This window comes from Dicentrarchus labrax, unplaced genomic scaffold, assembly GCF_905237075.1.
Source record: "Dicentrarchus labrax unplaced genomic scaffold, dlabrax2021, whole genome shotgun sequence".
NCBI lineage: Eukaryota > Metazoa > Chordata > Actinopteri > Moronidae > Dicentrarchus > Dicentrarchus labrax.
The window spans coordinates 3,875,988-3,896,573 of NW_026136704.1; the positions used below are offsets into that span (position 1 = coordinate 3,875,988).

Consider the following 20,586-nt stretch of genomic DNA (forward strand, 5'->3'; position numbering starts at 1 on the left):
AACTCCAGGTACCGGATCAGAACTGAAAAAAGTGTGTCAGTGCATCTCTTGTAAACACAGGTGTTACCAATGATACTAATTCAGTTCCATTGCATGTAGCAGAGCAACATGCACCCTGACTACCTGAATGGAACGGAACCTTAATTAGTATCATTGGTATCAGCTATGTTTACCCTACTATTTCTTGTCAAAATGGCTGCTGTGAAAAAGGTCTACTGTGGAACCAGGACAACAGTCTATTTTATGTGACAACATGTGACAACTTGTCCCGCTCTCTGTCCCTCTGTGGTTCCTGTAATGCTTGAGCGCTGTGCAATCGGAAATCTGATTTGTTTCTTAGTCTTACTGCTTTGTGACCACCAAAACTGTGAAACTGCCAAGAACATTTTCTAATTGACACAATTCTTTTAGTAGTAATTTTCCTGAACAAGTGTGAAGAAATCATTCTTGGTAATCATATATTCCAGTCAGCTGTATGGTATGGGGTAATTCCCAGAGAACCTAGAAAGCAGAAGGTTCCAAAGAAGTGTTTACTCATCTGATGTAGGAAGTGCTGCCAAATCTTATCCACATGTGGATATGTGGATAAGAGAAGAAAGTTGTTTTGTTACAGTGGCCTTAACTGCTTGGAGAAGCAGTTAAAGAGCAAAAGGGGACACAAGTTCCCGTGGCTTCTCCCCAAAACTCTTTCCTAACAGCAATTCCCTGTGAAGGAAGAACAAACAGCTCTCCCTGTATTGGTTTCTGTTACGTTATGTAAATATTGTACAAATAGATAATATATGATTTATAATAAATAATAAATAAATAGAAACTCAAAATTCAGTAAATGGATAACTATTCAAGTGAATTTTTTTGACTGAATTAATTTTTGTGACTGAATTAATTCCTACAAGTAACCAGTATCAAATTCAGTTTCTCACATTTATAACAAAACAGATTTGTGTGTATAGTGTACAGTAATGCAAAATGATGCTTTCAGCAGGACTATCGAAGACAGCTTCTTGTCTATCTAGATGCAGCTCCAGTGACTATAGTTTAGAGAGCATGCATTTTACTTGACTGATAAAGAGAGAATTTGCATCCTCAATCATTGCGCATTTCCTGACCCACCAGTATCAACCAACTGGAGGGGTGTTGACCCTGGGGGCTCTATATTGCATTCTGCTTTGTGCATAACCTGTAAGGAGAGGAATGACTATAAACTGAACTGTAACTGAAAACAACACTAGTAAACCATTTGTTTCGTGTGTGGATGTAGTGTGCAGAGGGAGGGGTGGTGGTCCATCGCTGTTGCATTTTGTGCGCGTTTATATTTTTAAGCCAGAGCATGTAGAGTTTTGTGACAGACATCTTTGGTGAAAGTTTGAGACAGAGCCAAAGAGGTGGTGGCATCTCACTCTATCATCATCTGTGTCTACACAAAGTCTGCATGAACACAGCTTGTAAGCTTATTGCACGTCATCAGTTTTGGCTGAAATTCTCTATTTCCTGTCAACTATGCCCCCCCCCTTCTCTGTCCTTCCCTCCTTGCCCTCTCATTACCATCTTAGTCTTATATGGCCTGGCTTTGGACAGTGCAGGGGAATGTTACAGCGGCGAAGAAAAGGCATGGAGAGGAAGTGGAGGATTTCTTGCGAGGCAGGGTGGGGTGCAGCACTGATTAGACATATGCACTGAAAAACATTAGCTTCCGGAAATGTGAAGGGGGGGTAACTACAGCAACAGTTTCAAAGCTTATCACAGCGATAACAATTTCAATGGAGTGCTACTAGGAAAAATGTTCAGTTCCACAATGATTTAGAAGCCAGCTCATAAAACAAAATGAGATATAATTAGAATAATTTCCACTCTAAATGAAAATGAAACTGATTCTGCCCAGAGGGAGTTAGGCGCCCCATGAACAGTCGCCACTGGTCGCTGATGCACGCTGTTGGCATATCAGGAAGACAGACTGACTATCTGGAAAGCCAGAGAGAGAGAGAGAGAGAGAGAGAAAGGGGGGAGGGAAATGTAAGAAGGAGGGAGGAGAAAAACAGGGAGTGTGATAACAGCACTGGGAAGATTTATTGGCTCTCTGTCAGTGTGTTTCCCAGCAGCCCGCTGTACTCACTGATTATTCTATAAAAGTGCCTGGATTATGAGAGTGGGGGCTTCAGTGTTCAGCAGATACTGTCAACCACATGGTAACGTACAGGACCGGAACTCTGCTGTATCTGTCTGCCAGCTGTTAGCATACCTAACTTGTGATAGAAGGGTTAAAAAAGGTGTTTTCTTCATTTCCTTATTTGACAGGAGTGCTTCTGGAGAACAACTTTGAGCACATTTGTGAAATCTTGCTGCTGTTTCAGGCACTCACACTGTGTGTTGTCAGTTTTGGGGTGTGCGCGTTCTGTTTGTTCAGCTGTTTATGTCATTGTTGGCAGTGGTGAGTTTTGGCTCATATTTGCCTGTTAGGTGGAGGCATATATCCAGACTCACGTGCCTGTTAGTGTGGACTCTACCCCTCTCATTCAGCCTGTGTGCTTCACTGTTTACTCAGAAGAGTCTTTCTGTGTGGTTAAGTATGTGCGTGAGAAACCAGTAATTAGTGTCAGGGGAAGATATTTTGGTTGAGAGGTTTGGCTGTTTTCTTTGTGATTTACCTCGATGAGGTTAGGGTAGGATAGTCTTTCTCTCTTTTTCACTCACTGTCCTGTCTTTCTGTCAGTATTTCTCCATCTTTCCTTTCTTTTCAGGCTTTCGTCACCTATAAACACAGGCAGCTGAGGCATGCCCAGGCACTGCCCAGGTATCGGTATGCGTCAGTGAAGTCTGTTTCTCAAGCCTTTATTTTTCACCTTTTTGTTTTCTATGGAAGTGGAGTTAATGGGAAACCAACCTCATTGCTAGAAACCAATGTTACATTCACTGTGAATGAATGTCAAATATGTAACCATTTCACTGCAGAGGATCACTCAACTTGAAAGCAAAGCTCTTGCTCACCCTATATATTGCCCCTTTAGGTATCACTCTCACTGAAATATCAGTTGCAGCCACACGGCACTCATTTCGATCATTTCTGTGAACATATTTTGGGAATGTTTAAGGACAAATTATGGGAGAGCTGTGTGGAGCATTAAAGTAGAACTACAGTCAGTCTGTTTACAGGTGTTGGGAAGTACTACTAAATATGTGAAAAAGCTTGTACAAAGCCTTTTGTGGTTCCAGAGGGAGCTGTGTGAAGTGATATCACTTGAGTCAGCGTCGGTTGTTGCTGAAGACTACAAGTTTGCAAAAAGTCTTCTAGGCTTTGACAAGGAAGGAGAAAGCATGGAATAAAAAATAAAAAAATCTCTGGTTCTGCTGCATCAATTTTGTCTGGTTGGTATACTGTACATTGTGAATCTGACAATATTATGGGAGTGTAATGTTAAGTCAGTGGAGGGTCAGTGAGTAGGATTCAGTGGCGTCTAATGGTGAAGTTGCACATTACAACAATTTGAAGCCTGAAGTACGTAAGAGAACCTAGGGTGGAATGCATGAAAATTGCAAACACCCCTATGTACAGCCAGTGTTTGGCTTGTCGGTAGTACTGGTAGAATGTGCTTTACTTTAGGTCTAGGGATTTTTAACTAGCGCTTAAAGGGACATTGTGCAGGAATTTCTCCCATCTAGCGGTGAAATTTTATTTTGCATTCAAATGAATAGTGCTCTCTAGTGCCTCGCGTTTTCAAATGCGTATTGCAACTACGGTAGCCGTTATGTACCAAGAAGCCTACCTGTCGAGGAGAAAGCAGGCAACTTCAGCGTCCCTTTGAAAGTCTTTCTCCTTCATTAGCTCTTTCCACCTGGGAAAAGCTACTCCGATGTTTACCCTCGTTTTTTGAATTCGCCGGTCACGTTGCCTTTTTAATTCCCTTTTTCGCTTTTTTGGCGACGAGGATTCCTTCTCCTGTGGCTCATAGTATGATCCTCCATTATGAACTAAAGTGCAGTGCAGACTTTCAAATGTGCCGGGACAGTGACAAGTGCCTCTCACTGATCTCCTTCTCCATTATAGCTGCTTTCAGTCACGTGACGCTGGCTCTGAACGAAAACGCGTTGTGGATTAGATGGACAGGTAGGCTAATGCTTTATGTCCCTCTCTGCGATTATAGTTTTTCAAAATGGCAGAACGACATGGACGCCTCCATGGACTTGCCCGTCCAATGTATATACAGATAAGAAATTCGTCCCTTACGAGGATAAGTCAGATCATTGGCAGAGGTAATTTTACACCAATGAGGACACATTTATGAATGAAGACATTGATTTTAGCTAATAAAATACTTAAAACACTACACAATGTCCCTTTAACCTGTTAGACCCTGCAAGCGCTACAATGCTTAACTGCCTGTAAAAAGTTAATAAAATGCTGTGGTGGTTTTTTTTCTTCAAATGTTTCCAAAAGACGAGGCTTCAACTCTACCAAAACAGCAGTCCAAGTGTATTTTTCTCAAACACAGTTTGTTTGGCAATCATTTAAACAATTAACTAAAAAAGTAATATAATGTGAATATAAGGGACAGTCGAAATGAAACGCAGCAGTACACATATATCCGTTCACTCGACTCAGTCATGTTAGGTGTCAAATTAAACTAGATAAGCTCATGTTTCTGCTGATACCAAGCAAAACATAATCCGACCTAACCAGCTCATGTCAGCAGCAAAGCAAAGACGCAGCAAAATTGAGCATTTTATCATCAAAATGTAAAATTCTGTGTTTATGTCTCAATATTCCATCAAATAACAAAGCAATTGTCATCAACAGCAACAAATATTGTTTCCTTACCCTTTCTTGGTTAATATGGCTAGGGCTTAACAGGTTAAGCCTTATGGCTGTACAAGCTACTAACCGACCATATATGTTAAAGGTCCAGTGTGTAACATTTAGGAGGGTCTGTTGTCAGAAATGGAATATAATATTCATAGGTATGTTTTCATTAGTGTATAATCACCTGTAAATAAGAACTGTTGTGTTTTCGTTACCTTAGAATGAGACATTTTTATCTACAGGAGTCCACCATTTTTAACCACCATGTTTCTACAGTAGGACAAGTCAAACGCTTGCTCTAGGGTTGGGGGTTCTTCAGAAGTTTTGCCCCGTTGTTTCTCACATTTGGAATTTACAAATCAGCAACTATACTGATAGATGCCACTAAATCCTTCACACTGGTCCTTTAACCGCTGGACCTTGGTGGATGCAGGTGTTACCTGAAGGAGTTCCACTGACTTTCCGCCATTGCTCCACTTGTTCTCCACGGTGCTTCTCACTCAGACAGGTCAGCTCTTCTTGTGTTGACACACTTGCACTGAGCTTGGAGTCGGTTTTAGTTCATTAAGGTAAGGGAAATCTCAGAACCCATCAGCCTCTGGGGTTAACGACCAGTATTTCGGGATATAACGAATATAGACGCCAATTACCAACTTGATTTGAGAGAATGAGATACATTTTAAAAAGCAAATACACATCCGGTATCGATAATTGTGAAATATCACTGGTATTGGTATTGGCTACAAAATTTCTGGAATTGTGACATCCCTACTTAAACGCGATTGGTCAATACTGCTCGGACTATAAACCGAAACCTGAGAGCTTCTGATTTCAAAATCTTGCCTACCGATTCTACATTCATATGCCGATACCTGTTTATAGAGATTAAGATAAGATTTGGGGCTGAAGTATCAACTTTATCCATATAGTTTACCATCTGATGGAAAAATAGTGTGGGCCACTGCACAGATTTAAACTTTTTCTATTTCTCACATCATTGTCAAGCACCAAACTTTTTTTTGCTGTTATTTAAACTTACAACACTGAACTGCTGTACACTGAGTGATAGGGGAGGATCATGGACAGATAAAAAAAGGTTGCTGCTACCATGCATTTTTTTTCTTCGGAACCAAAGTGGGCGTGTTGGATCTACATGTTGTTGTGCATTGTGCAATGCCCTCTGCTGATAATCTATACAATGCTTTTAGTGGAAATGTGGGCTGGTTCACTAAACAGTACCAAGGTTCCAAGAATTTTGAGTGGAACAGGTTCAAGAACCAGAGATACTTTGGTGGAAAAAAGCCATGATTGGGCAGGCCTGATCACCAAGTGGGTGGACCCAGGCTATACATATGTTTTGGTGTGGACCTGGTGCTGCCAAGTACAACGTTATTTAATTTGGTGTGGGCGTTATTCTAAGAATATTCTTCCCATGACGGAAACATTGAAATGGTAAACAGATCTGTTTCCTGGAGGGTATTTACATAAAAAAAATCTGAATGAATATGAATAAATATGAGAGTTAATGAGAATATATAATGCATAATGCCACACAAAACACTACTATAAAAAAGACTAAATAATAGAGAATAAAAGTTGGATAGATGATTACATAAGATTTTGTAATTTTACAGTCTTCATTACATCAGCCCTAAACAGAGATCAGATTAATATTCTTCCTGGAAACTCTCCAAGCAGACTTTGGCTGGCTGCATTCTCTCATCCAGACTGTCTGAATCAAACATACAAACATGCCTCCTCTGTTTACCAGGAAGTGTATGCCTCCATTTTAATGGGTTTTTGAGGCTACCTGAAAACCTTTCATTTTTCCTGGAATGAATGGTCTGGTATTATAAATACAGCATCAGCAAGGTTATGTATCCCACTTTTCAGAGCAAGAGATAACTTGTGGCAGTGATTATGAAAGAGTGTGGTAAGTGCTGGAGGCAGTTTGGAGAAAAACTTTTTTGTAGAAAGTTACGCAAGTTACTGACTGCCACCAGGGTGGACTCTCAACGTCTTGAGGATGCTGTTCCCATCGTGGCAAAAGGCGTTTCATCATAACAGCTCTTTTGTTTCCCTTGGAATTCCCTCCAGGTGGACCATTACCATGCATTTGATTTGTTGTGCAGTGAGATGTTGGCGATGAGCTCTTCAGATAATAATCTCAAATAAACCATGAATGCACAGATTATTTGCTCTGTCTGAGAGAATTCTGTTATGCATATCTTGGCCAAATAAAGGTCCAGTGTGTAACATTTAGGTTGTCAGAAATATGATATAATATTCGTAGGTATGTTTTCATTAGTTTATAATCTTCTAACAACAAGAATCATTGTGTTTTTGTTACCTTAGAATGAGCTGTTTATATCTACAGGTTCCTGTGGTTTCGGTTAAAATGACTATTTGGACTATGGTTTGGGTAAAACTGGTTGTGGTTGGGGAACATTGTGGCAATGGCTAAAGGAAACCAGCTTTGACTGCTGGTGAGAAACAAAACACAAACAACAGTAACAGACAGATTTCAAGTCCAAGTTTTTCAGGAAGTAAAACTACACCTTGCTTCTTGTGAATTATGACAGGTAAGGGTCATGGTCAGGTATGTAGCCCTGCAGACTGTTGCAGATAGTTTCAGCTTTGGGATTGGTAGATAAAACAGTAGCAGTGTGTGTGTTTACACAAACAATCACTCAAAGAGAGATGCAGCTGATGGAACAGTAGCCCCCCTGCTAAGAGCTGCTGTTACTGTGATGTGGCAAAATGTCTGAATGGAAGAAGGTGACGTGAGTATATGATGGGGGCAAAAAAAAATATGTAAATGAGAATCAAAAAGTCCATGACGAATTGAGTTTGCATTTAATAATGGGGTGGTGGTATAAGTGGTATAAGATCTTACCTTTCACTGTAAAGTGAAGTAAAGTCATTAGAATGGCAGTGGGGAGAATAAACACATTTTATTCCATTATTTAGGGTTGTATTTTGTTCATTGCATTTAGATCATACATTATTGAACGGTTTTTGCTTTAAGCTGTGGCACACAAAGTTATTAAGAGAAGACAGTTAGGACACCTGACCACATGGATAAAATGTACTGTATATGCCCCCTGACATATTTTACTGAATAGCCAGGTCAGACAGGCCGAGCCGGCCCTGCTGGGATAGGGTTTTTTAGATGTAACTGAAGGCACATGAGAAAAAATTTGGGTGGGTTTTTGTAATGTGGGTGAACCAACCCTGTAAATTGATAGTGTAATATTAAAGCTAAACTGTATCATCACACCTTTTTTGTTTGAAGAAAAGACAACCTTGGCTCTGAGTGGTGCAATCTATCAGCGCATTTACATACACTGCAGTAACCTGCTTACTGTATCTGTGTGTACATGCAGCAGGTAATCTGATCTCTCCTGTATTCTAACCTTGTGTTGGATGCATGATTTGTTTATTTTAACTAAGAAGACATTGTGTTGGTCTGGAGGTCCTGGCTTTTTCTGCAAGTTCCCAGTTTAGTTCCTGAATTTAGTTCCATAGTATCATAGTAGGAACTATAACCATTGAAAATATTTAATATTGGTAATATTGGCCTTAGACTGGAAAACTAAATGAAGTAATTCTGTGTTGCTGCGTACTGTGTGACATATAACTCTGAAATTCCATGGGGCGCAGTTTAATGGCATCATTTTTGTGACATGGTTTGGTTCCTTCATCCACATGTCTCCAAATCCCACCGAGAGCATTTCAGATGTGCCGTTTCTGTGTCTGACTTCCAGCCAGTGCGATCTGCTCTGCTGCTTGTTGTGAGTGGGTTGCATCTTCCGTCAAAAATAGGCCATCCACATATTCTCAGCAGAGCAAAGTGGAGTGACACTTCTTGACCAATGCTGAGGAACTTTAAAAAAGAAATAACAGAAAGTCAGATCACATACGCTTCTATGTAAGTTTGCATGTATTCGATTTTAACATTATCTTAGATCTGAAATAGGTGATAACTAAACTTTTAGCAGGAAACAAATTCCATTACCTCCTCCATATCTTCTTTAGTTATACATACATATGCTTGTTTTTTTTCTCAGGAGAAATCCCTCCTGGCTCTCCCTAACATTGTGTTTCACTCCTCTCTCTTGTGTGTTTAACACTGGATTCCTGGGAATGTCAGCGCTCATGTTGACTGTTCATTTCTTCTTATAACTCTAAAATATAATCATTATTCATCATCATCAATCATTATTTTTCAGGAAACACTTACTAGAGAGCAGGGCCTTCATTTATCAGCTTTACATACAGATTATACAAATGTGCTTCAGACATCTGACACTGAGAGTGAGATATATCAGTTTGCACATTTTGCATAACTTTAATCACATCTCTGACCATCAGTGGTTGGGCTGTGCAACCACCAGAAAATACAGGAGCAGACAGATAACTGAATGTGCTTGTTTCTTTATTCATATAAAAAAGCTTAGCCTGCAATAGTTAAAAATCTGAATTATAGTTTTTATGAATAAATTGAACATTAGACATCCAACCACAGGATCTGCACATAAGAGGCATAGTAATAAGTGTAGCTTTTGTAATATTTAACAGTAATATAAATGGCAATCATAACAACAACATGCTGATTAGGGCTGCACGATATTCAGTATACGTCATATTGACAGATATTGTTTTCTTAAATCTGGAGTAAAAGATTTGTAGACAGGCATCTCTTCAGAACTACTGTTTTTCATTAAAATGCTGTTTTGTCACACATTTTACCTTTTTCAAAAAACTGTAGCTTCTGCAATTTGGATATTGCACTTTTGAAGTTTGACAATGTTGCGATGAATTGTGCAGCACTATTGCTGATGTTTAACTGGTATAGTGTTACCATGTTCAAAACTTTTGTTTAGCATGTCAGAATGCCAACATTTTGAGTTAACACTAAAAGAACAGCTCAGGCAGAATGTCGTTTGGTCTTCAGTTATTTGGTCATCAACCAAACTACTGGATGAATGAGATGAAAGAGGATCACCAAAGTTATTACAATTCATCCTGAGGTGGACATGAATGTCTGAATCGAATTTCATGGCTATCCTTCCAATAGTCCAGTAGTTGAGACATATTATATTGATGAAAGATGTGACCTGCTGATGGCGTTAGCTAAGACATTAGTCACTAGGAGTCATCCGTTGGGGAATAGGGGTGTCATGTTTTCTGATATTGTATCGATTCTTAAAACTACTGTATTAATTTTTATGTTTAAACCCCAAACTGAGTGAAATGTGGTTGCTTAAAAAAATGTTAACTTTTTTAATACAATTTTATGCATGTGGTGGTGTGTTCTTGATACTATGATAGTTTTCCTAAAATTATATATATTTTTAAAAATTGCCTGTATTGTGACGTATGTTGCCAGAATCTTGACAATACACAGCCTTATTGGAGAACTTGAAATTCTTTTGAAATTCTTCCCAAAGAACCTGTGTGTAGTGATAGATACTATAACTCTCATGCGTGCTGTGTATATATGCCTGTATTTCCTACAGAATAGAGTTGTTATATTGATATTGACAGATATCAGCCATCGGCAGCCCTGCTCTCTAAATATCAGCATTGGCCATTGGAAAACCCATAATGGTTGACCACTAACTTACATGATGTAGTTCAGTTTTGAATTATGCAATACCAAGTGGATGTGAGATCTGATTTTCTGCTGTTGCCAGGTGGTACATGGAGAGATTGTCGAGTAGCTCAACTAATTTAATACATCCACATGTTGAGTATAATAATTAGTTTAGGTTTTTAAAGGTTTCTTTAGAAAAGAGTGACTGAGAGTTAATTAAGAGTGCATGAAAAGTAGTTCAGAGGATATGGTTCGGGAGGCAGACACCCTCACCACATTCAAGAGTAGGCTTAAGACATTACAAAAGTAATGGATAAATGTTGGAACGTCCAGCTTTTGCCACTCCATGGTGGTTGTAGTACAAATGCAAACTTGACCAAGCTGACCTAAACATTAATAGTTAAACTGCATGGAAATATTATATGATGATGTTTGCAACATAAGTGATGGTGTTGATGGAGGGGAACATAGGTTTCGTTTGTAAGCGAACTGTCAGAAAAACATGCCGGGATTGATCAAAGGAATTGATAAGCTCGGAAGCGAGTTAAGGTATGGGACAATTTGGGTTCTCAACTGGAACAGGTTCTCGATTCCCATCCCTAATGACAAGGACATTTTGAGAAAACCGTAACCTTGGAAGATGCCCTTCTTTTAACTCGCTGCTGGCTGCTTAAGGGATTAGTTTAAGCTAAACTTGAAGATTTCATTTTTGCACGGAATGCAGAGGTCAGGTGGCAAAAGCCTCAACCTCCCAGACACATTGCATACAAATAGTGAGCCTGTTGTCATCCCAGCCTGTCCATTTCACTTACTGTGGACACAATGCAGGAAACAGCCAGTTGCCAGGAGATTAAGCCAATCCCAAATGCTGAGAAAACACATTCCAGTAAAATAGAAGCAGTGTAAAGCCTGTTTTTACAGTCAGCCAGCAGATTCCAGGAATCAGTCTTAAATCACAACTGTCATTTACGGCAATTCAGACAGAAAGTGACAGTGACTGCTTTCTGATTGAGTCTAGACCCACTGGTTGTTTTTCAACCAAATGCCTTCTTCTCCCGTACTTCTTAATACTGACTTGTTCTCATATCAGTGTCTTTTTTCTGCTTCAGCCTGGCTAATTCACACTGAATGAAAAGTAAATCAGCCAGTTGGCAGGTCCATGTTCCAGGCTGCTCAGATGAGACAACTTTTCACAGAATACCCTCCCTTCTCCACTTGCATAAACTCTGTTGAAGCTTGCCCCACTGCCTACAGAGACATATTCTCACATCTCAATAGTTTTACATTTCTAGCTGTGCCCCTTTTAGACCTGATGATTCTTGTTTTAAATATACACACTCTGGAACGGCATTTAACTGGAACATGGCTGAAAGCATCGATCAGCAACTTTTATGGGCTAGACAGAATGAGGTTTAAATCAACAAATGTCATGATGTGTTATGATAACTGCTGCATAATGTGGTCTACACCACACTGGAACAGGGCTGACAGTAGAAAAGTTCAGGTCAGACTAGTGACTTCTCATATTACTAAATATATCCTGCTAACTCATTCTTTTTCCTTCCTTTTCTCATTTGTGCCCTTTCTATTTGCAAGAATGAAGTATCAACCTAAACTTCTCTGTTGTTATGCCATCATGATATTACTGGGTTATTTTGGTTTGGGTGCACACAGTCCCATGGAATTCAACTGCCAAATTAGGCCAAATTGAAAAGTCAAGGCAAGAGTCCTTTCCACCTACAGTATCAAAGTTTGTCCCCTTTCTAAAACTGTAAAGAATTACAAACCAACCACACCTACTAATGAGAAATATACAAGCTACAGTTCAGGAGTGTCAGAGCACCACCGACCCTGATAACAGCTGCCTACACGTCACCGCAGTGACTCAACAAATGGAGCTTTACTGTCTCACTGTTAAAGCGCTGAGCAGCTGAAGAGACAGATATTATATCATGCTGTATAAAAGCAGTGGTCCCAGACTTTTTCCTTAAAGGTCCAGTGTGTAACATATTAGTCAAACGATTAATCGCATTAATGTCATAGTTAACTCGCAATTAATCGCACATCTTTATCTATTCTAAATGTCCCTTGATTTCTTTTTGTCCCATTATTTTTTTCTCATTTTAATGCTCTTATCAACATGGAAAAGTGGATCGGCTTGCTTTGTGCAAATGTTGTTTTTATGAAAACAACATTGTTTTTATGAAAACAACATTGGCATATACTGTAGTGTTCAATTTCACACTAACATTCTCACTTGGAGCAAATGATCTCTCACGCAATGTAACACTGTCCATCAATAAAAGGGTGATAAAGAGTTCGGTCTAGACCTGCTCTATTTGAAAAGTGTCCTGAGATAACTTCTGTTATGAATTGGCGCTATACAAATAAAATTGAATTGAATTGAAAAAAATACTTTGTCATACAAACAGCCCCTTCAACAGCCCTTTCTAAGGGATCAAAACAGGGTGATACAAAATAAAATTACCAAGTGCACATGTAAGGTAAACTAGGACTCAGCCTATAGTGCAGTTAAACCATGGCTCAATACTTTTCTCAAGTTTGCTTTGAACATAGCAGTCAGACTACTGCTCTTTATTCACCAGAGGCTCAACCCAGCCTCTTATTTCAGAAAGAATGAACAGTAAGGGTTACCAATAAAATATAGTAATATATAAGTAATGTCTACTACTCTTAAACAAGTGTGTGCGGCGTGCCTGTTGTTTTGTTTCCGGTCTAGCTAGATCCGGTGTGGTGTTGTAGTTTTTCTAACGTTACTAGTTGTTGCAACAGCATGTGAAAAAAACTACAAAGTGTGCTAGGCGTAGAAAAATTGATGCCGTTAAAATGGGTTTGCGTTAACCCCGTTAATAACGCGTTTAACTGACAGCACTACTTAGAATGAGACATTTTTATCTACAGATGCCATGGGTCACCTTCCATGGAGTCTCATTCCCAGGTTGTCATATAAAGACGGTGGGAATGAGACTGAACAATCAACTATCTTCAAGCCACGAACCCAAAGCATCTTTCTATCTTTCTTGGCTCTGATTAATTGTTGTTGTTTCATTCAGCCTCAGCAGACTCTTGTAAATGCCAAGATTCCCTCACAGATTGTCTGTCTTGTGTACTACTGTCAGGATATAGTGAAAGTTTCAGCAAATATGACAAAATGTTTTATAGAAGTTACTTACTGCAGCTTTAAGAGTCACGACCCCCCGGGATAATCAGGTTGGTGACCACAACCCTGCCTCTCCATGTGTAATATTTTCAGAGATGGTGTAACCACAACATCCCTGGTTCTATTCTTGTCACATGTCCTACTCCCTCTCTGTCCCCATGTTTCCTGGCTTAATCTGTACGGTCACAATCCAATGAGTGCAAAATGCCCCAAAAATTACCTTAAGAGAGAAAGTTGCATGTGTTACGTAAGCATAGTTTTTGGTCTCATTTATTGGTTGTCTTAGAGCGGCAGTTTCCTGCTGTCCCAGCTGACAACCCTGCTTCAACTGCCAGCGCTGCTTTCTGCAGATGTTACATTGATATCAGCAGATTATGTCAGCAGATTGTGTCAATTGTGGTTGTCTGCCAGAAGCTGTCATACATTCTCTGTTTATCCAGTTTGAAGCCACATTTTTACCATCCACTGTTTAGATCTTGGTGCTTTTTAACTCTAGATTTGAACCGGATGAAGGATTTTAGTCATCGGACGTCTGGATCTTAAGTTATCAGAGAAACAAGCTGAGCTAACGTTAGCAGCAGCTCGGCTCGCAGCCCCTTTTGGGACGTTCCACAGTATCTTGTAGGTCCTCATGAATGTACAATACACTATTTGCAAACTCATTGTGCTGCTCATTGTGTCAAACAAAGTGTATTAGATAGAAAACCTACCAATTTACAAGCCTTGTCGTGTGGATGTTGTGGAACCTGGTTAGCGCTTTGTGACTTTTGGGAAGGTAGTGAAGAAGTTGGTGTCGAGCCCTGTACTATAACTCTCATGCGGCCTGCTGTAAACATATGCCTGAATTTCCTATAGAACACAATAAAATGTTTTGTTTTGATTTCTGCATTATATATCAGCCAGCAGGTAGAAAAAACGATATCGGTTGACCACTGCTGAGAATGGACTTTACAGTGAAGTAGGAGACATCTTGTGTCCAGCAGCCACCCTTTTTGGTCAAAAGCACTGGTTTAAAAGTTGGACAATATAACAGAAACACCTTATAATACCTTATAACTACTTTGTCTTGCCTCTTGTAATGCTTTGTTTTTGTCAAGACCTGGTTCAGCTCAAATTATGATCGTTGAAGCTTGTTAAAGCAGACATAGATGTCAGACATGGTGAAACTCTGCCTGTACCTGATGCTGATGCTGTTTTTGACTGTCTGATGCATCAGCAGTAGGACAGTGTAGAAGACCTTCATCATCAAAGACAAAGAAGAGAAGTACAAAAACTGGAACAGGAATAATCAGACAAACACACTCATGGTAATTAACTGTATATCCTTTGTCTTGTCCTGAAAGCAGCCACTGACAGAGACGTCCTCTTTGTCCCCTGCAGGCTGCAGCAGGGAAACTCTCAGTGGACAGGTTGCTGCAGATGTCCAGCTCTGAGCTGCAGGACACGATGAGACGCTTGGGCTCCAACTCAGAGGATCGTTCTCGCCTCACTGCCGCCCTCTCCTGTCTGAAGAGCGCCAATGAAACAGGTGAACCGGGAACACCAGCTGTCCTGCATATTGTGAAGGGTTGAATTATCCATTCTGTTTAATCGTAATATTAATCGTTATGTGATATATTTAACAGCCATATTTTAAGTTTTATATATTCCATGTTCCAAGTTGCAATACACCTTTTTAAATACTGCTACAAGTAAATGTCTTGCATTATTGAATGATTTAGTTAAGTAAATAATAAATGTTATTATATTTTATTATTAAGGGTGTAAGAAAATATTGAAAAATAGATATTAGATATTAACAGGGACTGTGATAATTACAAATCCAGATCCCACTGGTCTGATGGCATAACAAACTAGGGTGGCGTGTTGTTTGTCAATTTTCCTAAAATTTGAGTATTATTATTATCATTATTATTATTATTATTATTATTATTATTATTGATGTAGTTACATGTAAGATACATTTTAATATTGTGGCTGGCACAAGTACCTAATAAATGTAGTGGAGTAAAAAGTACAATATTTCTCTCTCAAATGTAGTGGCGTAAGTGTAAAGTAGGAAGATTAAAACACTCAAGTACAAGTAACAATTGTTAGTAAGAATTGTTCTGTAATAAATGTACTTTTTACTACTGAGTAAACTCCTGAAGTGTGATGAATGATTGGGTTGAAACTTCTGGGAAAAAAACTAGTAAGTGGGTTGTTTTTGTTTTGTTTTGTTTTTTTGTTGTTTCAAGGGTCAAGAATAACATTTCATGCTTAACCTTTTTATTATTTTATTATTGTGATCACAACACTTCCTAAATAAAGTTGTGTTAAATCAAATTATCACAAACCAGCTGACACGGAACCTGGGGGGCAGGTAGCATATGGTGGGCTTAACAGAGACCTGGGTATGTGGACAAATACAATCAAAGGTCTCTTTTATTGCAAAGTACCAGTGTGGATACTCATTTGTGATCTCTACTCTTTGACCCAAGGAGGTGACCCAAGGCCTGACTTAGGCTCCTGCAGCTCCGAGCCCCAACAAGACAGCAATACCTTCTCTCCCATCAGCCCCCTCTCCAGCCCTCCCACTCCTCTGCAGGCTACCAGTGCTCATGGCCGCTCCATCTCCATATCAGTGGTGCCTTGTTCAAACGACCAGAGACCTTACGTTTCAGCTGAGGAAATGGCCGATGCATTCGCCCTGGAGCAGAGCTCCCCCCCGGCCAGCCGAGCCTTGAAGACGCACAACGCCAAGCCCTCCCACACGCCACCGCCGCCTTCCCGCAAACTGCTGCAGCTCCTCCCCAACATGACGAGAAGCAAGAGTCATGAGTCACAACTGGCCAACCGCATCGAGGAGGCTACGTCAAACAAGTGGGTTTTTAAGTGAATACAGCACTCAGTGTCTTAATGGTGAGGATAGAAGATTGTTCTCTTTTTCACTTTGTAGAAGATAGATTTTCTGTAAAATCCCCTAATTAGTATAAAAGTTTGGATTTCAACTCATGGCCTATTCTGTAGTCCCACCATCAGGACAAATGTTAGCCCCACAACTGGTAAAAGTTTGAAGTTTGAAGTTTATTAATTAACGTGAGGACTTAAGTCCATTATGTAAATGTGCCAGATTTAGCCATACAGGCTAATTTCTATCTGCAGTCCCTGGCAGATTGATGGCAAATCTGAAAGCACACATAAGCACAGACAATAGTAACACAAAGGCAATACTGATGTCTAACTATAGGCTATAGTTTACCTGCTACCAATGACAGCGCAGTTCTTTTTTCAGCATTTAGCACTGTGCAGCTGAATTGTCACAGTATCACAGGATGAAGTGGGCTGCTGTGTGTGGGAACTTGCAGCAGCTTTTAGCCACTGTCTGTCCTTGCAGGGCCTGCAAAAAGAACAAAGCATTGGCTGCTATTCATATCAACGGTGGTGGGAACCCTCCCGAGGACTCAGCACTGCGTTCCCCGCTGCTGTCTGCCCGAACACCAGGTCCTGTCCCAGCCTCAGCCCCATACATGATGCCTGCCAACCCCACGCTGCTGGACAGTGAGTTCCCAAACCAGATACAGGCCTGGATTTCTGCTCCAGTTGTCCCTCAGTGCTTCTGTTATTCTGTTTTCATCCATTGTCTCTTTTTGTGTTTTTCACAGATGTGACCATGCACAGGAGCTCCCCTCAGACACTGAGGAGAGATATCGGCCTGGCAGTGACACACAGGTCAGTTACCACCACCCCTCATCAACCTCCTACATAAGATATTTCTATACATTATGCTGTGGACACTGTGGTTGATGTGTCACATTATTTTGTGTGGGCCGTGTGTAAAGGGTTACAATTGAATTGACGCAGTGCTCCCACATTTTTTTCCTTTTCGTTTAACACTGAGACACTGTGACCTTCACACAACGTGTCATTAAGAAAACTACAATATTTGCCAGAGCTGCAGGACTGCAACACTGTCCAACTGGTTGTTAGATTCAGTGTGGAGAGTTAAACCTGCTTGATTGATTATTATCACTATTTAACCCATTCAGAACCCATGTGTTCCAAACACAAACAAATATTGTAATGGTGGATTTCTACTCTAAATGCACTCATAAATCATAGAAATAAGAAATTATCATAATAGTTCATGTAATTTTTTTGCCCATTCCAATGGACGAAGAATCTGAATGAGAGAATTAACCTAATAGTGATAGTACATTAGTTTATTAATTTTTCATGAATGGTTAACTTATATCAAAGACAAATGTGATGTTTATATGTCACTTAGCCAGGAGTTGTTCTTTCAGGGAAAACACTGAGAACCACTGATGTAAAGTTTGTTACTTCAGGTGTTTTAGGTGAATTTACTCTCCCTCAGATTTCTGCTCTGGCTTACTTCTAAACTTCAATTCTCAGGCTTATCAATCCAAATAACAGATCAGAAAATGGTGTCATTATAATTAAGAAATGTTCTTCTCTTTCGTTCGCTGTCCTTTTGCAGGTTTTCAACCAAGTCCTGGCTCTCCCAGACGTGCCAAGTGTGTCGCAAGAGCATGATGTTTGGTGTCAAGTGCAAACACTGCAAGTAAGAGAATGTGAATACAACCTCCTTGTTTGATTACACTTGATATCATTAGGGTTCCTCACATCCATCTGTTCACAGGTTAAAGTGCCACAACAAGTGTACCAAAGATGCTCCCTCATGTCGGATATCATTTCTCACGTGTAAGTTCTTTTTGTTTTCATTTTCCTATCAAGTTGAACTGTCAGGGAAATACGTTCCGTATGTCATCATTTTGGTCCAACTGAAAGAATTTCCACTGACAGAGAATTGACTGACAGACATTTGGGTTGATCACAGTGTGAGTGACATTTAAAAAATGGAATTTCAAGCATATGTGGTTAACATATATTTAATGGATATTTCATATTATATACTTGATAAACTGTACAATGAACCCAACAGTGAACTCAGTAACTGCAGGAAATTTGTGTAAAATTAGTAATTTTGGATACATTTTGTGCAGATTATTTCCTGTGAATATTAATCAGAGATGAGTTTTAGGAACTTTACTTAACTTTTTTTTTATTGTTGGAGCTAATACCAGCTCAGAGCAGACAGTGTGCTTTTGGTGATTTGCAGTGAAAGAAATTGCGTAATTATACAACAAACAATCTGTGGCTGTTCTATAAACAGTTTTCTAATAAATATAGCAACTTCTGATCAACCCATATCAATTTAAGGCTTAAATGAACTACTTCCAGTTGGTCCCAAACCACTTCAGGTTTAAGCACCACCCATGTCTCTTTAAGCCCCGCCCATTCCGAGTACAGTTACGAATACAGATACTTAAGTTGGTTGAACAAACACAGATAATGGTGTACTCGCTCAATCCCTAATGAAAAAACTTGTGATTGTCTGTTTTGAATTATTACCTTTATTTCAGCTGCATTTCAGTGAAAATACCAGTATTTTCAAATGTGGTTAAAAAGTAAAATCCTTCAGATTCCTCACTGTAAGATGCCACCGCAGTTATGGCTCAGTGAGGGAGGTGAGTTTGTATGCAACCTGGGCTCTTGCTCTGGACACTGTGTGGACACTAGGTGGTGCTGGAGGTTTAAATTTTAAATCAAAAGCAAGAAATGCCATCACCTGGCCATGTTAATGCAGACAGGTAAACCAAGATAGTTTCATTATGAGTTACTTTTATCCTTGTATTTGTCTTAAAGCACAGGTTGACATTTTTTTTTACACCTGTCTTAAAACAATGGAGGTGTGTTTGTGGTTTTTATCATGGCATTCAGATGAAACTACCTATTGTGGAAGAAATCATTGTTTGAAGAAACTATTCACTCAGGTTCCAGACTGAAGAAAGTAATCTTTACTTACACTTCAGAAGAATACAGATGGTTATGATGAGCACTCGTGCAGCATGGAGAGAAACACACCTACAGATTGTATCAGTACTTCTCCAACTTCTATCCTGAAGACAGTCTGTCTGAGTGGATTTACAGAGGTTAAAGACACTTCTGGGCTCTCTCACAATAGAACAAAAGGTTTCACTCACAGGGACAATCAATGTAAAATAGTTTGTCTCATTACAGAGCTCACTGTCTGACTAAATCAGAAATCAGGAAAGACAATATCAGGATAAGATCACAATAAAACTGTTTAGATAACACATTGTTTGGTGAAAGTGTGCCAATGGTTGAAAAAAGATGGAACATGGATGTACATGGTGGAAGTTCAGGCAGAACCAGATGTGTAATTTCAATTTGAGCAGAAGATTCAGTTAAAAGAAAACTGGATAATTTATATATAGATATATATTTTCTACCCCTCCACCCATTTAGATGGCAAGGTTTTACCTGCAAGACTCCCATTTTGATGCCTCTGTGCATCATCTTTGATGTATAAACACAATCAGAGAAATATAAATCATATTTGAGTAAGTACTAACCGGTTCAGATAATGGACTTTACTTAACTTTTATTTTAATAAACAAACTTATTCTGTAGACAGTTCTCTAACTCTTGTGATGAAAAACATTACACTGAAGCTCAATTCTGAGGCTGTTCTGTAAATAGTTTTCTAATAAATGTAGCAACTTCTGATCAACCTATATCAATTTCATGTAGGACTGCACAATTAATGGAAATATTATGGAACTTGCAATATGGCAATATTAATATAAGTGCTATATCCAACTTGAAGAAGCTGCCATTGTTTGATAAAGGTAATATGTGTGACATTCAAACAGCATTGTAGTAAAGTTCTGTAGTGTTGTCAGAAATCTTGTTGTCCAGATGTAAGAAAACATGTTTGGTTAGTACAGACCCAAAAAAATTAATCATTATAATTCGATTTATAAGTCATTTCAGTGAAAATTTAATTTGTGATGCAAAAATGATCATTCCCACAAGTTGTGAGTAATATTGCGATATCTGACAATAATCGCAATATGATGTTTTTTCTATTGTGCAGACCTAATTCCAGGCTTAAATGGAAAAACATCTGGTTACTCCATACTT

The 20,586-nt window shown here is 39.3% G+C and overlaps 1 protein-coding gene across 4 annotated transcripts in view; it reads left to right on the forward strand.

Moving 5' to 3' along the window:
• LOC127362329 (kinase suppressor of Ras 1) overlaps positions 1-20,586 on the forward strand; it is a 55,013-nt gene that overhangs the window by 24,932 nt on the left and 9,495 nt on the right. For 3 of the 4 annotated variants that reach the window (XM_051397923.1, XM_051397924.1, XM_051397925.1), the window contains 6 exons: positions 14,956-15,103; positions 16,056-16,437; positions 16,952-17,115; positions 17,220-17,286; positions 18,056-18,139; positions 18,218-18,279. In XM_051397923.1, coding sequence (XP_051253883.1) covers positions 14,956-15,103; positions 16,056-16,437; positions 16,952-17,115; positions 17,220-17,286; positions 18,056-18,139; positions 18,218-18,279 — 907 coding nt within the window. Of the gene's footprint in view, positions 1-2,067; positions 2,187-14,955; positions 15,104-16,055; positions 16,438-16,951; positions 17,116-17,219; positions 17,287-18,055; positions 18,140-18,217; positions 18,280-20,586 lie in introns of those variants that run through there. The other variant, XM_051397927.1, reaches the window with a different exon arrangement.